We start from the raw sequence: 20,015 nt of genomic DNA, 5'->3' as shown, positions 1-20,015 counted from the left end.
CCGGTCTCTTCTTAAAGACCAGCCCTTCCATGGCAGCCCTTGCTTTGCACTTAATCAGTTCCAGTGTCCTTCACACCAGGGACTGCTAGTTGGTGCTCTGTCCTCACATATTCACCATCCCTTTCTCTTTCTGTTTCCCTCTGTGAAAGCAGGACTGTTTAGTTATCCCCTCCTATAGAACAGTACTGTGTATATAATAGGTCTAAATAAAGTTCTGCTCACAGAGTAAACGGATCATTGAATAGTGGGGTAGCAGGGTGGGGTTCAGAAAACAAGCTGAAGCCAGAAGCTCTGGAGCGGTTGGGAAATGACTTGCTATTAACTCAGGTCTGGGCCGGATGGAGGTGTGTGTCCCACTCAGCTGTCTCTGGCTGTGTGTGTGGGAAGATGGGCTGTTTGTTCCTTTAGTATTGGGCTCTGCAACACTTGAGTAGTGAAATGAACCACAGCCGAGCTCGTCAAGTGAGACGCCATGGAGAAGAGAGTATTCCTGGTCTACAACAACACAAACAAAAAACAAACAAAAACAAAAAACCAAGCATGACAAACCCTTATGGGAGGATTTGAATTTAGCAGTTGAAACTGGGGTCTAATTTTGATATATGTTTAAATATGGTATGTCTTTACCAAGCTCAATTGTGAAAGTGTACTTCTCAATTGACTTTGAAGGTTTCTGATTTTCCCCTGATATTTATAAACTGCACTTAGTTGTCCAGAACTTACAAGGCTACCTTCTGACTTCAATACAGTCAGAAATAGTTGAAGCAATGGAAGATCTGCTGCCCAGTGAAACATCCACTGCGGGTTCCTTTTCTCATGTTCACAGGTGATCGACCAATCTCACCTTAAAGATTTTAGGTTTAATTTATTTCATATGCATGCTTTGTCTTCATGTATGATTGTGCCTGTGAGGGCCAGAAGAAAGCATTGGATCTCCTGGAACTGGACTTATGTATGGATGGTTATCAGCTGCCATGTGGGTGCTGGGAATCAAACCCAGATTCCCTGCAAGAACAGTTGCTCCAAACTGCAGAGCCATTTCTCTAGACTCTGAACTGCATTTGCACACACTTGGATGAACCCAGAAGAGTCAGACATGCCCCAGCTTCTCCAAAGCACATCTTCCTCCTCTGTGAAGTGTGGGTCATGGTGTGCTTCTCAGTGAAGTTATTATAAAGAATCAAAGAACCAGTGCCCATTAAACGTTCACAACACCTTGAGCCATAATGTAGAGTTTTATTATAATTATGGGAGAGATCTGTGGCCTGTCTTTAGTAGCGTTATTGTTTGCTGATTGCCTTGCTCACGTCTCCACTTGCTTCTTCTTTACCTATTTGTTAGTCTTGTGCCTTCCTTGCCTTTCAACTGATTTTGTGTGGACTCTTGTACAGGCATTCATACCATTTGAATACTGATAGGAGAAACTTGCAGTTTTTTATTTGGACAACTGGATTTTCAAGTTGTGGGCCTTGGACAAAGATGCCCTTTTTAGCTGTGTTTGCCTCTGTGCCTTCCTCCCATGAACTCACCAAGCACACCTGACTTGTTTTCATTTCACTGCCTAGTGTTCTTCCACCATATGCCTGTTCTTCATCATCTTCAGGTGGAGTGCAGATGGCCGTCTGTCCTGTCCATCCTAGGGCAGCGTGCTATGTGCCTCCACTTACTTCACTTTATCTCATTGACACCTCTCAGTACTATAGATAACTATTTTATTTTGCCCATTTGCCCATTCTTCTCTTTTTTTCCTCTGAAACAAGTTTCATTGTTGAAGAATTTTTTCAACTACTCAACAGACTTTAAAATTCCTTTTCTACTTTAGCTAGCCAAAAGTGTTTCTGTTGCCCACAGAAAAGAAATGTGGTTCGCACAGAAGTTGTAACAGAAGTGGTTGCAGGTACCAGATGCTCAGGAGCAGGGTTGGTTATCTGGGCTGCAGGCTGGACTGTCTTTGTCTGTCTTCCCTTTGTGCCATATTCGTTATCACAGGGTGCTCATTACACCTTCACACATGCTGTTATCTACTCCTCAGACTGAGGTCGTTCTGAGGTAAACACTGACGTCATTTCCATCTCCACCACCTGGTTAAGGTCACAGACCATTGCCTGTGTCCAAGTATGAGCAGCTCCTGAGTTGGAGACCTTTAATGTAACTCGTGCTACAGTAGTTGTTGTCTTAGTAGTTGGAGTCTGGTGACCCATGGGATTCAGGTATGAAAACTGTTAAGATCTCCATCTCTGGTCCTCTAGAGTCTGCTGGACACTTGGGCAGCTTTAGGGTCATACTGCTGCTGCAGCAGAAAGATCAAAGAAGTTGGGATTCTCTGGATCGAGTGGACAACTTGAGAAAGAAGAATAGCATTAGAATTTGTTCTGATAAAAGTGTGAACTAAAACCCAGAGAAATGCTGTAATTAGACTACCATCAGATCTTGCATTTAACAGCCATAACATTGAATTTTAAACTGAAGCCATTGTTTAGTAGGAATTAAATCCACATTCTTGCCAGGATTCTTACTTGAGAATTAAGGCATTGATCGGGAAGGAGTAAGATAAACTATACAAACAGTTCTTCAGAGACCCTTAAGGAAAGATGTACTCGTGAGTGATGCTGACAAGCCTAAGAAAAAATACGAATCTTTATAATAGTTGTTCTTGATGAATGTCTCATGTCAGAACTATATATTTTGATTCCTTATTTAAGACTCCTGTGCATGTGTTTTGTACAAATTGGAAGACTTATTGATTGACAAGAGCTACCCCCCCTTTTTACTTTGTATTGATTCCTTGTGAGTTTCCTATCATGCACTCCTGTCCTGTGCACCTGCCCATCACCTCATGGCAGGCCTTCACTCCTGCAGCACACAAACAGACAACAGCAGCAACAAAAACAAAGCAGAGACAGCCTCTCATCATGGGAGCTGTAGTGTGTCGCAGTGTGTCCCACAGTGTGTCCCTCTGTCCACACATCTTCACTTGCGAATGCTCACTGCAATGAGTCATTGGTCTGGTTCAAGAGCTCTGGCTCCTGTGACACTATCAGCTTTGGATCCTCACGGAGACTCCTCCAAGTTATCCTGTTGTTGCCCTGTGTCATGGAGATCCTGAAGCTTCTGAAAGCAGGACTGGCCCCTTTACACATCCAGACCATTTGCAGATGATATAGATTTGGGGGTGGGCCAATTCAGAGTCTAGATCTGGACCTGCATGGTAGCTGAGCTAGTTACCCCACCGGTTCTTCCTCCAGGCACTACCAGGGCTAGCTCTCCAACACTGCTTTAACTAGGGCACTCAATGCTGCCATCAGCATAAGGCAAGTCAGCTCTCATGCCCTTGGGGTCTGTTCACCCACACCCACCTCCAGAGCAAGATCCACTGTGCTGCCCAGTCAAGGTGCAGGGCCTGCTCTCTCAAGTGCTACAGTCAATGAGAAGAAAGGCTAGCTCCCTTCCTCTCATGACCCCAAGGCCAGCTCTCTTGGCTATTGCTGGTGGCAAGGGAAGGGGGCATCACCCTGACCTATGTTACCTACAGTAGACAAGTGGTGGGGCCAGCTTTCCTGTGCTCTCATCCTTGGGGCTGGCTTACCTGTGCCCCCTCGACCAGGGCCAGCTCTACTGTGCTGCCCAGGCAAGGTACAGGGCCCACTCTCCCAACAGCTGGGGAAGGGCAGGGCTGGCTCACCTGGAGAACTAGTCCTTTTGAAAGAAAAAGCTATCCATCATATATGATTGGACTGAGTCTGTGTGCCCATGGGTGCTGTCTTCTCCAGGGTGTTCTGATCCTCCCATGATGTATGGTCAGACTGCAGTCTGGGCCCATAGGTACTGTATTCTCCAGTATCTGCTGATCCATCCGTCCATCACATATCACTGGAGACAAATATTCAAGAGTTCTGCCCCTACGCAGCTTATGCCAACAAAGATGTCTCCTTAAGGGATTGATTGAACACCAATATTCCTTTCTCTTTTTTAATTTTACTAGCATTTGAACAAGTCTTAAAAGACTTTGAATTGTTCAGACGTGCTTCCCTTATATTTACTTCTTTTTAAAAAAAATACTGATAGGGTCAAGGACTTAGCTCAGTAGTAGAGGAGTGGTCTGTTAGAGTCAGGGTCTTGGGTTCACTCCTCAGTAATACAAAAATTAACTTTTTAATTGAAGTAGTGGCAAGTTTATGTATCCATTGACATTGCTATGTAGCAAAAACTCAAACTCCAGTATTCAGTAGCTTAAACCAGTAGCCTATGTCTCCTAATGTCAGAGGGCCAGCTGGGAGTCAGTTGGTTTAATCTGGACTTAACTCTATAACTATGATTCTCTCAACGTTCTCTGGTTTACTGGACAAGTTCAGCTAGCTCTGGGTAATGGCAGGATTCTAAAAGAGCAGGTTGAAACATGGTAAGGCTTTTTGAAAACTTGTTTAGGTTTGTGTATTGTTAACTCCAAACCAGAACTAGAGAAATGGGGAACTGTGTCCTACCCTCAGTGGAAGGGCACTGGGCAGTCACCTGGCAAAACTGTGTGCAAGTTTGGAACTCATATGTCTATTGCAGCTCAGTGGGGCTGGGCCATTTACCACTGCTCTCAGCATGTGGGTTTGTCTCAAGTATTTTAGTTCATGCTGCTCTTAAACACAGTAGCAGGCATTCCTTCTTCTGAAGCTGTTGTGTGTGGGTGCCAAGACAGTGAGGACCCTGGACTTCTATTTAGTTACTGTGTATGAAGGGCCTTTTTGTGCTTAGCTTTAAAAGTTGTAGGACTTTAGGAGCCTTAGGCTTACAGTGGAGCAGACAACAGCAAGAGGTTTTGGAATGTGCATGTTCTATCCAGAGAACGATCTACAAAAACTAAAGAACAAATAGCAAGCAGCAGAAAGCAAAACATCAAGTGGACACTTACAACATCTGGCAAAATGACTGGAGTAGTCCAGTTGAGAAAACAGAAAAGGGAAAGAGCAAGGCACAAGCAGCAGACATGACATGGTCAGATTAGGACTTCCAGCTTCCAAGAGAAAGGACCAAGGAAGGCCCACTGAGGCAGCTAGCTGGAGTTCCTGCCTGAAAGTCCCAGGCAGAGCAGAGTGTTTCCCTCTAGTAAGGGTGAGACTCCCAAGTAGCAGAACAGATAGCCAGTGGCAGATAGATAACACAGCAGCATCAAGTCAGGCACTTACAGGCTCCTGGGGATGACTGGGGAAACCCTGCTGAAAGTCATTCTGGAGTTTCTGATAGGAACTCCCTGCATGGATGGAATTCTGGCTTCTTGTTTCCACAACAGGCATTTTTATAGCATGGGATATATCAGCACTGACCCATGTTGAAAATGCTTCACCTTCTAGCTGTTCTCAAGGACGCGGTGGTTGGTTTTTATTTTGTTTTGGTTTTTAAGAAGTTATTCTTACTTATTAATTGTGTGTGTGTGTGTCTGTCTGTCTCTCTGTCTGTCTGTCTCTCCCATCATTTCTCAACATGTATGTACATTTGTATATTTTTTGCATGCCATGGGTTAGAGTGCATATTAGTTATTTTTCTCCTTGCTATGACAAAATGCCTGACAGGAAGCAGCACAGGAGAAAGGTTTATTTTATCTTGGCTCACAGTTGAAGGGAATCACAGCAAGGAAGGAATGCTGGCAAGAGAATGAGGCAGCTAGTCATAACTGCATCCAGAGTCAGGACGGATGCTGGTGCATCCAGAGTCAGGACGGATGCTGGTGCATCCAGAGTCAGGACGGATGCTGGTGCATCCAGAGTCAGGACGGATGCTAGTGCATCCAGAGTCAGGACGGATGCTGGTGCATCCAGAGTCAGGACGGATGCTGGTGCATCCAGAGTCAGGACGGATGCTGGTGCATCCAGAGTCAGGACGGATGCTGGTGCATCCAGAGTCAGGACGGATGCTGGTGCATCCAGAGTCAGGACGGATGCTGGTGCATCCAGAGTCAGGACGGATGCTGGTGTGCAGCTCACTTCCTCCGCTTTATTCAGTCTGGGACCTCAGCTCATCGGGGGTCATAGCCATAGTTAAGGTGGATTTTTCTCACCTCTACTAATCTCATTTAGGCAATTCCTCAAAGATATGCTAAGAGAATCGTCTCCTAGACCCTGTCAAACTGATTGCAAGCACTGTATAAACCATATGTGGTGAGACATGCCTGTGGTCTTAACGTTTAGGAGCTGCAGGCAGGAGGAACAGAAGTTAAAGTTAATTTGCCCTACAAACTATGTAGGGAAGCCCAGGATACATAAGACTCTGTCTCTAAATACATACATACATACATACATACATACATACATACATACATAAGGATACGTAAGACTCTGTCTCTAAATAAATAAATTAATAAAGGTCAACAAGTAGGAAAGATTAAGAAGCTGTGGATTAGAGTAACAGCCATATTTGTGAGGATGTTTGTCCTGGTAGAGATACTTCCCTTCTAATGAAGTAGGCATGGATAGTATCACTCAACTTAAAATGGTAACAGCCTTTACAGGAACAATGGCTAGTACAGTGGTACCCAGCAATGGATCTAACAATTTTGAAAGTCAAGATACAGACTTAAAGATGTGGAGTAAAAATTTTTTGTACCCACTGGTCAGGAAAAAATGATAGAGTGTTCACATTTTAAAATTGTGTAGTATGATGGACTTTCATTAAAGATAAAGTATTAATGAACATCAGTTATAGTCTGTTTGTTTGTTTGTTTGTTTTTGAGACAGGGTTTCGCTTTGTGTAGCCCCGGCTGTCTTAGAACTTGCTCTGTAGACCAGGCTGGCCTTGAATTCACAGAGAGAGATCCACCTGCCCCTACCTCCCTAGTGCTGTGATTAAAAAGGCATGCTCCACCATCACCCAACTATTTATGGTCTTTTAATTATCCTATTCTAATTGTCTAAGTGACTGTGAGCTCTTGTGCTCTCTCCTAGCATACGTCTGTGGATGGATATACTGAAACACATATCCCGCCTACCAAGTCAAGTAGCAGACAGAACATTCCCCGGTGTAGAAACTCCATTACGTCAGCGACAGATGAACAGCCTCACATCGGAAATTACCGCTTACAGAAAACAATAGGGAAAGGAAATTTTGCCAAAGTGAAATTGGCAAGACATGTTCTAACAGGTAGAGAGGTAAGTTTTCATAACACCTCTTGATGTTTGCCGGGACCTTGCTCCCAAGTCTTGCTTTCTCATGGTTGATATTGGGGATGAATGGCACCTGCGATCTGGTGCACACTGGGATGTGTGTGCACATAGGGCATTTGCAGATAGGTCTGTTTTGGGGCAGAACTAATGAACCTTAGCAGTAAGGAAAGACTGGCCCCACCTTCTAGCATCCCTCAGAGACTCAGACCAGCTGTCTTCAACTGTCTACCGTGTGAATATTCCTGGCTACTGTTTTGTTGCCATTCTGTCTTTGGAACGAGGCTGGGATAAGTTTTTATGAATTACCACTTAGGCTAAGGTAGGTGTGAATATGTAGAAAATCACCCACCAACTTTTATCTGTTTGGCTATAACAAGTTAATATTACTACTATATAGATAATTTTTTTCAGGTGACAAGAAAATATCTAAAGTACCATTTGTTTTTGGTTGGTTGGTTGATTCGTTGTTTAGTTGGTTGGTTAGTTGGTGAGAAGTGTTGAGACAGGGTCTTTTGCAGCCCAGACTGGCTTTGATCTTGCTACCCAGCTGAGGCTGACCTTGAAATCTGGATCTTTGTGCTTCTACTTTCTAAGTGCTGAGATTATTGGCTTGCACAAGCACATCCCACTAATCTCATGTATTTGAAATATTTTTATATAATAAAATGTATATATTTGCATGTATTTGCACTGTAAATCTATAGTGTGTATAGCAGGGTTAAAAGATTAGTTCGGGAACTATCCAAAGTCTTGTATTAGGATTGGATTACTGACTGTTTTTTTGTAAGTCTCAGCCACAGAGTGTTAGTGAGCTTTCACTTGCTGCACATATCATGATATTATGAACCCTGTTGAGTATCTTTCTTGTCCATTCACCCCTAGGAGCTGTTCAGACATAGGCTACACTAGGCAGAGCCTTCCAAGATTTTTTTCAGATCCCTTTTGTTAGGTTTCTATTAAAGTCTGTATATCCAGTTCCTCTGCCTGTACAATAGCTTTATTTGCTAAAAATACAAGTTTAAAACCTATTCTCCCATTGGGTGATGGAGGCGACTACTTTAATCCTAGTACTCAGGAGGCAGAGGCAGGTGGATTTCTGAGTTTGAGGCCAGCCTGGTCTACAGAGTGAGTTCCAGGACAGCCAGGGTTACACAGAGGAACCCTGTCTCAGAAAAGAAAGAAAAAGAAAGAGCCGCTCACCCCTATAATGTTGCCTATCAAGGTTTTGAGAAAAAAAGATTAAGGTAGCATGATTTTTACAATTTTAAAAGAAGAAACATGGAGGAACTAGCAAAGGTGTAATTCCGTTGATGAGGAATCAGGAGGTTGATGACAAGCCAATAGATAAATTGTGTGCTGAGGTTCTAGGCTATGGAGAACATACCTTCTGGTTGTGTGAGATGATGTCGAAGTAAGTTGCGCATGGCTAAGAGTGAAACAAAACTGTTTTCTTTGCAGGGTTTTATGCATTGAATTACAGATCTCAAGTGTAGTTTAATGATTCTCTCTTTCAGGTCGCTGTGAAAATAATAGACAAGACTCAGCTAAACCCTACCAGTCTACAGAAGGTATTTAATTAATTTAATAAGTGATGTGAGAGTTTGTTAATTAATATATAATTGTCTATGAAGTCAAACATGAAATTTTTGGTTAGATAAACACTATAGTTTATCAGTACTTGAAGAAAAGACAGGCTCTAAGATACAATGGTTGTGACATCATAGAGTTGTTTGAAATGTGTTTAATGCAGCTTGAGCCTCATGTACTCAAAACACTTGAAGTCTGGGACTTGAGTTTTCGATTTGGGAATATTTGCATAGACTTAAGCAAGATAGATCTGCCATATGAACTGCCTTTAATTTGTACCAAAATTTATATCAAATATTGTGGACTACTTTGTGTGTATCAGTGTATGCACATGTGTGTGTGGATTGTATATGTGTGAGTATGAAGCCCTTCTGTGGTGTTAGAGCTGTTTGCAGGATGCTGTGTTGATGTTGGAATCCAAACTCTGTTCTGTGATTACACTGTAAACAGCCACTGCGGCTAACCCCTGACCCATCTCTCCAGCCCCAAGTTCTGAGGAATGTAGAATTCTTCTTAGGTAAATACCTAGTTCTGAATAATATTCCCTGTAGGTGTATCTTCTTTCATCGCTTCATTTGGCTCTTCCTTTATGCAGATTCATCTTAGTGTTAAATCAGAGTAGACAGTGTTCCATCGAGGAAGAAAACAAAGCAGGAAGGGAGAACAAGAAAGTCGGACTGGGATCATCTGGGGGCCAAAGCTGCTCATTTTATTTATTACTTCAATGGGAAACCTTCTCAGATATAAACTTTTAGCATTTTAAAAATGAGGCAGGGGCTCAGGCTGGAAGAGCACCGATTGCTCTTCCAGAGGTCCTGAGTTCAATTCCCAGCAACCACATGGTGGCTCACAACCATCTGTAATCAGATTCGAGGCCCTCTTCTGGTGTGTCTGAAGACAACAATAGTGTGCTCACATAAATAAAATAAATCTTAAAAAATATTTTTTAAAAAATGAGGCAACTGTTTTAGTGTATGATCTGTATATAGTTTACTTATGGTGAAATAATATCCATTGAGATTTCAGTAGCATATAATAGGATCTGATTACAGATGTGTTTCATAGGTAACTTTGATCCCTAAGAGAAATCTTACAAGAAGTTCTCAGTCTGCTATGTTTACCTACAACTCCCAGGATTCCAGTGTAAGACTGGAACTTTGCATTTGTGAATCAGAACCTTCTTTCCATTGGTCTCAGTGCCAGGCAGCTCTGTTTTTATGCATTTCTCTGTAGAGAGCTGTCTCTTCAGTATTTGGGTTCTTTTTAAACTTGCCAGCCAATAAAACTGCAGAGTGTGATGCGTCTGTTTAGTGAGGACTCGGGTTGACTGGGCTCCTTTTCTGGGACTGTGAGCTGATACAGTGCTGACATGCTCTAGTCTCTGGGGAATGGCTCTTCTCGTAACAGCAGCTTTCATCCAACCTGGATCAATGGTGTAACTGACAAAAGGTTCTCTCTCTGGGCCAGTGAATCACCTGAAGTCACTCATGTGCCAGGGACGCTGGAACACACCAGCTGCCAGACTGCATTCAGAGCCTTGCCCACCTCCAACACATATTTTGTACTTTTCTTGGACCACACCATGGATTACAATGGAGTGATTTCAACTGACATGTGGAACTTCTGCCCCTTCCCCGTAATGTGGCACCAAACTTGGACTTTCCCAGCAGAGCCAGGAAAGGTCATCTAACATTAACTCACTAGGTGGAACATTTGACCAGGAAGCTGATCATTGCGGATTTGTCTAAATAACTAAAGATTTGCTTGCTGATGAAAATATCTGTGACGAGCCTGTTAATCTTTGCCTAAAGTGTTGCTTTTCTAAACACAAACGCTGCCGCTTGTATCTTCTAATCCTGTTCATAGATTTACTCTCCGTGAAAGTATTTTTAAAAATGCCCAGTTCATGGTCTGCCTGGCTCTGTTTATAGAACATTTAGACTTGTCCTTACCCATCACATCAGCACATCTCCCAGTCAGTTGTAGCTCAAGTTCAGAGTGCAAAGAGCAAGCCGTTCGCTGGTTAAGTCCTACAGGCAAAAATAGTCAGTATGACTCCATGCTGTGGACATTGCTGTTAAACAGAGGTGACGATGGGACGCAGCTTCAGCCTCGTTTTGGTCTCAACGTTAGAAGCATTTGACTGAATTTTACTCTGGCTTAGGCTGCCTGTAAGCCGGTTTATTCCGTTCATTCTCTTCTGTTTATAGGAATATCCTCTTCCGTTTTCAACATCCCCGATAGATAAAGGAATCTAAATATGAGTAGCGACTGTTTAAAACCTCTCAAATATGAAGTTCTGTAAAGTAGTCTGGTCTTTGGAAATGTGTCATACCTCTGTCACTTGTTGTAAGTAATCAGAGTCTAATCTGATAAGTGTCACAGTCTAGAAAGGATTTCAGTTCTTCCCTCTGTATAGTATAAAAATCATCTCACAGTCACTTATGTGGGTTTTGGCGAATGTTCTGTGACCCACATAAGTGACCTCTGGGGTTCTTTTGAGCTCTCTGTGGTGCCGGGTGAGCAGCAAATCAGCGGGACGACTTTGTTCATAACTGATAGGCTTCAACTGTAGGGTTTTCATCTCCTCAGCAATGTCCTTTCTGAAAGCGGGCACAGTAGTTTATCAGATGGTAGAGGTTTCCTCACTTGAGTCTTCTGCATACATCTGTCTCTGCTGACACTCATGTCACCTATGATTGCTTATCTACTTACACTTTAGGTTTTAATTGTATGATTCTGTGTACATGGGCGTGTTTGGCTGCATGTATGCTTATGCACCACATGCATGCAGTGCCCACAGGCTAGAAGAGGGCACTGGATCCCCTGGAACTAGAGTTACAGTGGTTGTGAGCGGCCATGTGATGCCAGGAGTCAAACCCAGATCTTCCAGAAGAGCAGGCAGCACGTGTAACCACTGAGCTGTCTCGTCAGCCTCTATTTTCATTTTTGATTGTATTCCACAACACAAAAATGGCTCTTTGTGTCAAAGTTATTCCTGACTGACAAAATCTGAAGAAGAAAAAACAAAGCAAGAGTCAGACATGGTAGCATGTGCCTGTAATTTATGCTTCTAATGAAGATAAGGCAGGAAGGAGGACCTAGCCTGGGCAACACAGTGAAACCACATTATTAACAATGCATTATTAATTAATTAAAATAAAAGCAAAACTACCACAACTCAGAATTATGTTGTAAAATAACAGGTTATATTAAAATTGTATAGAAGCGATTTTCTGTGCTAGGGCATGAGCAATTTCCCATAAGCAAAGGTGTAGGGACATCAGCAACTGGAATCCCGGGAGCATGCTTTATTGATAGCTCATCCGTTTGCTGCCGGTGTCTTGTGATCTGAGCAATGGATGAGAGTTTTCCAGTAATGCCCAGCCCTCTGGTAGGCTGAGTGCATGTCCCAGAACTTCTGTAAAACAGTCACTACCACACTGACGAATGTGGTCACTGTGAGTACGACAGAACCAAGTAGTAGTCAGTAGAAATCAAGTATGTAAAAGAGACCATAGAGTTATTGGCAAATAGTTCAGTCAAGATAAAAAACACAAGTTCCTCAGCGGTGTTTCTTAGGAGGCCTACCTATCTGGAATGTTGAAATGCCAATTACTCTGGTGTGTTCAACAGATTTGTAGTTGAGTGAATCCACACATGTGCTGGGTGTTCGCCCATATAGCTCTTGTTACATGTGTGTAGACTAAAAGGAACATGTTGCCCAAGTCTGATTTTGGTCAATGAAACTGAAGTGATGAGGGTATTAATTTTTTTTGTGTGTGTGTACACTGGGTTGTAGACTGCAAAAATTGTTTTTGTGTATTTGAGTACACTGTAGCTGTCTTTCAGACACACCAAATGAGGGCATCGAATCCCATCATGTGGATGCTGGGAACTGAACCCAGGACCTCCGGAAGAGCAGTCTGTGCTCTTAACCACTGAGCCATTTTTCCAGCCCCCAAATCTGTTTTTAAATCAGAGATAATGAACTGTCTTTATCCCCCTCCTTCCATCTCTCCCTCTCATCCTTACACACACACACACACACACACACACACACACACACACCTCTTCTTTCTTTTCCCATTCTGCAAGGATGCTGCGGCCACATACGTTAGTGAGATGACCCCTGATGCCCACTTACCGCTCCATCCTCCGTGGAACTAGCAATCAGCAGTGTATCTCTGACCTTGATTTGGTTCTGAACAAGAGACTGAAAATAAGGATGATCATGAAATTATAACTGAAAGTTACATCTTTTTCACACACAGAAGGAAGTGTGTTTCACACTGTGATGGATTTTGAGGGGGAACGTGTTCAGGTGTTCTAGAAAATCATATCAGTAAAATTACTGTATCTGCCTTAAATATGAGCTGTGTATTCACAGTAAGGCCAGACTTTCTGAACTCAAACTGTGTTTCCAGTTTATCGTGCCCTGTTAGGTGTCAGGGAGAGTGTGCAGTGACATGTTCTTGACGTGTTTCACAGTGTGCATACTGCATCCACAGGGCAAACGTGTCTGGTGAGTGCATACTCAGCACCTATTTGTTCCTGTCCTTCAGATTAAGACTCCAGCCTTTCAAAGAGACAGACTTGTACCATTAATCCCAGCACGCAGAATGCAGAGGCATGAAGATCTCTGTGAGTTCAGTGTCAGCCCCGTATATACATAGTGAGCTCCAGGACAGGCAGAGCTGTGTAAAGAGACCCTGTCTCAAAAAAACCCCAAAACAATAAAAAAACAAAAAAGACTCCAGTCATTCTATGTTTGCATGTGTGGATGTGATGAGCGCAGCTTGCTAGGGCTTGCTGGCAGCAGTCCAGGTCTTCAGGAGAAATCGCTCTGTAAGATTGGACCCAGACCTCAGGTCTCCAGGGTTATCTGGCATGTCACCCCATGCATAATTTGTCCCCTGGTGATTTATGATTATGAATTTCCCATTTGATAGAAGTGGAATGAAGTGAAGAAGAAAGGCAGTAATTAGAAGTGAAACTGTCTTACAGTTCACACTAAATGCCACAGAGACTCTCATCAATTAATTCCTGATTCCACAAATATTTATTCAAAGGTTTTGTCTCTCCACATGTTTTTTTCTGTTCTTGACTTCTCCCTTTTCATTTCCTTTTAATGAAGTCATCGTCCTGTTGCTGGCCGTTACATGTGAAGCTCTGTGCAGCTTATCCATAGGACCTCTTCTTCTATATTCTCTTCTTAGGCTGAGAGGTAGCTGGGCGTCAGTCTACCTACTGGTGAACTCTGAGTTTGTCCCTTTACCTTAGACTACCCTTAAACCTCTTGTAATCTCCTCCCCAAGACACCCCAACTACCTCTCCTTACCTAGCTAGTACCCCCTCACCCCATCCTCCTGTGACCTCTCTGTGAACAGCAGCATGCCCCAACATCATGTGAGCAGCCAACCTGAGAAACACCCCAACTGCTCTCCTCTGTCACCATGCTCACCTGAGGGTGGCTGCCCTCTTTCATGTGGCCTGCTTTGTTCTGTCCTGTTTGTCTTCCTGCAGACATGTATGTAATATGCTACCCTGTGCTTACACTTTTAGGAGTTCCATCTTTGGTAGCTTAGGAATCAGCCTCGTTAGCACATTACCCCCGAGGACCCCCCCCGCCCCCCAGCTCTTCACTTCTCCTAGTGCCCCATCCCTCCAGCTTCAGTTCCATCTCATCCTTTTCATTCTCTCCTAGCTACCTGGCCTTTGCCGCCTTCCCCACCCCTTAGCCTGGCACTAACGCCCCTCCTCACTTAGTTCATGAACGTTCCAGGCCGAGTCACCTCCTCGGAGACGTTGTTCCTGTTCTCCACGACAGTTTTCAGTCCCCTTTCCATGCTAGGATCAGGCACTTGTAGCTAAGGGATTATTTGGTTCTTTCATTGTTTGTATGCCAGTATTCTGTGAACCTTAAAACTTCTGATTACTGAGCCTTTATTAACTATGAAATATGTATCTATGTCCACCATGGAAGACTTTTCTCTTGAGGGAAGCAGAAGTGGCTGGGAATCTTAATACCATCTATAAACTCTGCTTAGTTGTTTCAGAAGTTAGAGCCCACTTAGTTCCTAAAGGAACCTTTCACCCCCCAAATGCAACCAGCTAGGTCTGCCTCTTCCATTCTACCCCAGAGGCCTGCTGCGTTTGCACTCACCTTCCCCGTGCCTCCAGCTCAGTCCCCTCTTTCCTTCCCATAGGCCGGCTCTCTGCCTTGGAACTTTCCTTCCCTGGGTGTCCAACTAGACCCTATTGGATAGGGTCCTACCTTTCTCCAGGATCTCTTCCCTGCCCATAACATAGGCTCTGCTTTCTCCTACCCTGGAGGCAGTCCGTCTCCTTTGCAACTGGCTTCTCTGAGCTGCTGGATAGGCCAGAGCTCTGCCTCAAAGTTCTAAGCTAGCCAGGGCTATATAGTGAGTTGTAGGCTACCCTGGACTATGTGAGACCCTTCTCTAAACAACCAAAGCAAAGCAGAAAGAAAGCAAACAAAAAGAAGTTAATTGTAATAGCGCTACCACTAGTAGTTTTATAAAATATCTGATGGATGTCCCATTAAGATACCTGTAGGCTAAAAATGAAGTGACATAATGATCCCAGACATTATGAAGCTGAACATTTAATCAACAGTGTTCTGTTAACATAAGCACAGCATATGTACAGTACCTCAGTGAATGAGGCTTCCAAATGAATCTAGGAACTGAATCTCACCTGCAGGGTAAAACAAGCCCATGTTTCAATTTATTAATGGGCCTAAAATGCTGCCAAGGGTGCAGACAGGATTATTACAAATCGCAGTGATGGCATTATTACAAAATGCATTTCTGTCCCTCCTAAAGTCACATCAGAATGAAGTACTTGAAAAGCTAAGAAGGTTTACTGAAGGACACCAGTTATACAGGGCCCTTTCTCCTCCAAGCTCTGTGTACTATAACTGAAGTCAGCTGGGAAAAAGCAAGTATCTACAAAACCGTCCTCTGTCTTTAAGATAAGTGAGCCACAGAGAAGTCGTCTGCGTGAGGAGACCACAGGAGCATGGCTGCGGGTCTGACTGAAGTAAGACACAGCTGGCTGACCCTTGATGACAGGCTTTTCATAGAATTAGGATGATAGGTAACTGCGAGGCCAAAAGCTACTAGTTTGAGTACAACATATCCCCCACAACACACAAGAATAATAGGCAGAAGGAATGGACGGGATTGGAAGGAAAAGAAATTAGTTGAGAAGAGAAAAAGAAAATTCTCCTAACTGAGGCAACTACTGATTGACACCGCTGATGCTGACCCTGGCCTGACAAGGAAGGACTGAACAGAACAATATCCAAAGGGATCATCTGGTGACTTCAGCTACCTGGAGCAAAGCCAGGCGTCTAGAAGGAAGTAACAAAGGCCCTGAACAATTAGAGTAGCTGTCTGAGTCCACAAAGGAAAGGCCCTGCTTTATAGCCAAGGCTGCCGTTAGTTCTTGTTACACAGTTGTGGCAAATATTGACTTTACCATCCAGCTCAGAGCAGACCTGAAACGTGAAGCCGAAGGGACCTAGCTCTGAGAGCTCTCGCTTGTGCATGTGTGCTGGAAACCTCATGGTGTCACAGCTTGAAAACAAGAAAGAAGGAAAAGTCAGAAACTTGAATGGTCTGGAACTGAAGTCCTGTGAACACACTTTCCTTACTAGTCCCCAGGCAGCTGGCACATGCAGAAGGGCTGGTGTTAGTGATACCTGTCCATCAGTCAGGCTTACTTCCATCTAGAGGCTCTGCTCCCCTCCCCCTTCCTAAGGAAAGGCAAGCACTGGTAAGATTGGCGTCTTGCTAGTGAGACTCTCTGTTAAAAGATGCCCAGCTCACTGGTTACTGTCCTGCCCCTCCAACTCAGGGGGTTTCTGCAGAAGACTGCTGTCATTAGCTTCCCTCTCTATTCTCCCTCCCAGTGCTCACCTAGGAGACAAAGAGTCCTAGGCAGGTACTGAGGTGAACTTTTTGGTTTTTTTTTTGTTTGTTTTTTTTTAGATTTTGTTGACACAATGTGTTCATTTGGCCAGGATTTTCTAGATTCAGAGTAAACTATTAACCTATTAGGGCTGCCATCCTAACAGCATCCCACAGAATAAGAGGCTTAGATCGAAAGTTTTATCACTGTTCTGCAGGCTGAAAGTCCAAGAGGAAAGTGTTTGCAGGGTTGGTTTCTTCTGAGCCTTTTCTCCTTGGCTTGCAGATAGCCATCTTCTCAGTGTCCATGCATCACGTCTTCTAGGCATTCTTGGTAGCTCTTCTTCCTATAAGGACACTGATCATATTGGCCTAGTGTCCTACCCTTATGACTTCATATAACCTGAACTCTCTTCTTAAGAGCCTTTTCTCCAAAAACTGTCACATTAGGAGCCAGGAACACACTCTAGTCCATATCAGATAATGGACTATAATGCAGCCAGCGTGTGTTTCTTTTAGATGGAAGGATGGTTGATGGGGCAGGATTCTGGCAGTCCATTTTCTATAATTAATATACCATACAAAACATCATATGATCCTTCTGTGGTGGCCATCATTTTAACTTTGGTGGTTTGAGTAAGAAGAGCCCCGGAGGCTCATATATTTGATTAGTCACTAGAGAGTGGAACTCTTTGAAAGGATTAGAAGGACTAGGAGGTGTGTCTTTCTTGGAGGAAGTGTGTCACTGAGGTAGGCTTTAAGGATTCAAAAGCCCATACCAGGCCTAGTCTCGCATGTTGCCTTTGCTCAGATTGTAGAACTCTCAGCTACTTTTCCAGCACCCCATCTGCCTGTGTGCTGCCATGCTCCCGTCACGATGACAATGGACTGAGCCTCTGTACTGTAGGCGAACCCTCCCATTAAATGGTTTCTTTTCTACAAGTTACCTTGGTCGTGGAATCTCTTCACAGCAATAGAACAGTGACATTAGCCAGCATGCTTCCAGCCACAGCACACCTCTGTGTTTTTAGTTGTTAAAATGTTCACATTCTTTGTTCAAATCAAATGTTAAGACAATATGTTTAAGGTATCTTTGAGATGTAGGAGACCTAATAGCTATGTATTATTGTTTTAATTTTTTAAAATTACTTTTTGATCAGAACTTGGGCTCTACCTATAAATATCTTTTATACAACATCTCTAGGTAGAATTGGAGTGTTCCTTTAAAGTACTATTTTTGTTAAATGTCTCAGTTTTTACAAGATTACTATCCCAGATTTATCTGTTTTTGATAAAACAGCTACATTCCAAGTTCCAATCAAAGACTAAAAACTAATGAATCCAAAATGTTGCACAAAAGCCCAGCTTTAAAACAACAACAGCAAAATAAACAAAACCTCATTGTTGTGGAGGAATGTCTTGAAGGACATACAACTCAACCGTTCCCTCAGACAAGCCATTCTCAGAGATCCAGACATCAGGGCTGGAGCAGTGGCTCAGAGGCATGCACTGCACTGCACGCCTGCAGAGCACGGGCAGTTAGTTCTCAGCACCACCCTTACTGGGCAGCTCACAATTGCCTGTAACTCTTGCTTCAGCGAATGAGACGCTCTCTTCTACCACTGATGGGAACCTGCGCACACAGGCATATAGAAACCTATTCAGACACGTAAATAAAATAAAATAAAATAAAATAAAATAAAATAAGCATTTTTAGAACTATGCAGACATTAACCTGCTTCCATCAGCCTGACCCAGTAGTTCCAGGAACCAGAGGAATGCTGGATGCTAAAGCAATGTCTACCTTAAAGCAAGGGTGTCCTGAGAGAAGGCTGGAAAGGTAGCCTTACTTGGTCACACATGCTAAAGATGTTGGGAAATGTTTGTGTGCACTGTTGAGTGTTGGCCTTGAATTCTCATGGGACAATCAAATAAAATTACTTTACCATAAATGAGTGTAAAAACATCGTTCCGAATGAGTTTAGAGTCCACAGCAAACTGATGCTTTTTGAAGCATAGTGAAGCACCCAGGAAGAGTGAGGGGGGCCAGGGTCAGGATGCTACAAGCTGAAGGCCCAGGAGCTCAGGTAAACACTGGAAGGAAGAGGACTTGGCAGAAAACTGAGCAGTCAGAGAGGAGGAAAGAGGCAGCTGGAGTTAGGAGGGCATGCTCCAGGCCCGAAGTGTAGAGGAAAGGTCAGTGCAAAGCCAGAGGCAGGATTGTCTTCAGTCAGGCCAGGCACAGTCATGAGCATAGCGAACCTGCATGTGTGTCCTACTTACTCACATATATGTTTTAATTATTAAATGTTAAGTATTATAGACTTTTAAAAACAAATTTAAATGAAAGTGTGTGGCTTGTATGTTCTCTCTCTCTCTCTCTCACACACACACACACACACACACACACACACACACATACCCTTTCTTGATCTTGTGTAGGAATTACTAAAGGTATCTAGGACAAGCTGTTTTGTTTTTTTTTTCTTTTGAGCTGTTTATTTTTTTTTTTTTTCTTTTGAGCATCTAAACCTAAGTGGTTTTCCAATTGGGCTATATTTTTATTGTATTTCATTTTGTTATTATGTGATGTGGCCACAAACTGAAATGTATCATTTCAGTTACTGTTGATGTACACTTTCGTCCGTATGACACCCTCAAGGCTCTCCCGTGCTGCGTCCTGACTTCCCATCCGTAGTCTCACGTCTGTCTTATCCGTTCACCTGTTTGAGCCTCCACTTTCACTTCTCTTAGGCATGACTGTAGACTGCATGGCAATTCTTTTTTAACTCCTGTAGGAATACTGTTCTGCATGTCCTGTGTCTTTTCTATAGTATCCTCTCAGCTGACAGTCCACCCACTGTGCCAGAGGGTTCTGAGCTCTGCCCTTTCATGCAGGTTTGTTCTGCCTTGTCCTGTTTTATATGACAGTGGTCATTCGAATGAGTGTCAGCTGTTCTCACTGTAGAGTTGAGTTTATTCCCCTAATGACTAATTATGTTGAACATCTTTTCATGCTCTCTTAGGCTTTAATAGATCATTACGGAAACATCGCTCGTGGTTACGCTAATTTTAGATTTTATTCTGACAAAACATGTCTTAACAGATTTATTTTATGTTGCCAATATTTGGTTCTTCTATTTTTTTAACAAATGCTTGATTTTGATTTTGACTAATATCTATGCAAACAACATAAAGAATTAAATCCAAATCATGTTCATTTTTTAATTTCATGTTTTCTCAACATTTTATTAGTATGTATGTTCATATGTGCCATGGTGTGTTCATGGATGTCACCTTGTAGAAGTAAATCTCTCCTCCTCCCATGTGGGCACTGATGAACTCG

General features: G+C 43.2%; 1 protein-coding gene across 2 annotated transcripts in view; it reads left to right on the top strand.

Moving 5' to 3' along the window:
* Nucleotides 1–20,015, top strand: part of Mark1 (microtubule affinity regulating kinase 1) — a 108,628-nt gene that overhangs the window by 45,964 nt on the left and 42,649 nt on the right. For both annotated transcript variants that reach the window (XM_021178001.2, XM_021178077.2), the window contains exons 2-3: nt 6,927–7,130; nt 8,660–8,713. In XM_021178001.2, coding sequence (XP_021033660.1) covers nt 6,927–7,130; nt 8,660–8,713 — 258 coding nt within the window. The remainder of the gene's footprint in view (nt 1–6,926; nt 7,131–8,659; nt 8,714–20,015) is intronic.

Source organism: Mus caroli, unplaced genomic scaffold (genome assembly GCF_978045245.1).
Source record: "Mus caroli unplaced genomic scaffold, Mus_caroli_1 scaffold_1, whole genome shotgun sequence".
NCBI classification, from domain to species: domain Eukaryota; kingdom Metazoa; phylum Chordata; class Mammalia; order Rodentia; family Muridae; genus Mus; species Mus caroli.
Note: the sequence above shows the minus strand (reverse complement) of the source record. Positions and strands in the feature narration are given on the sequence as shown.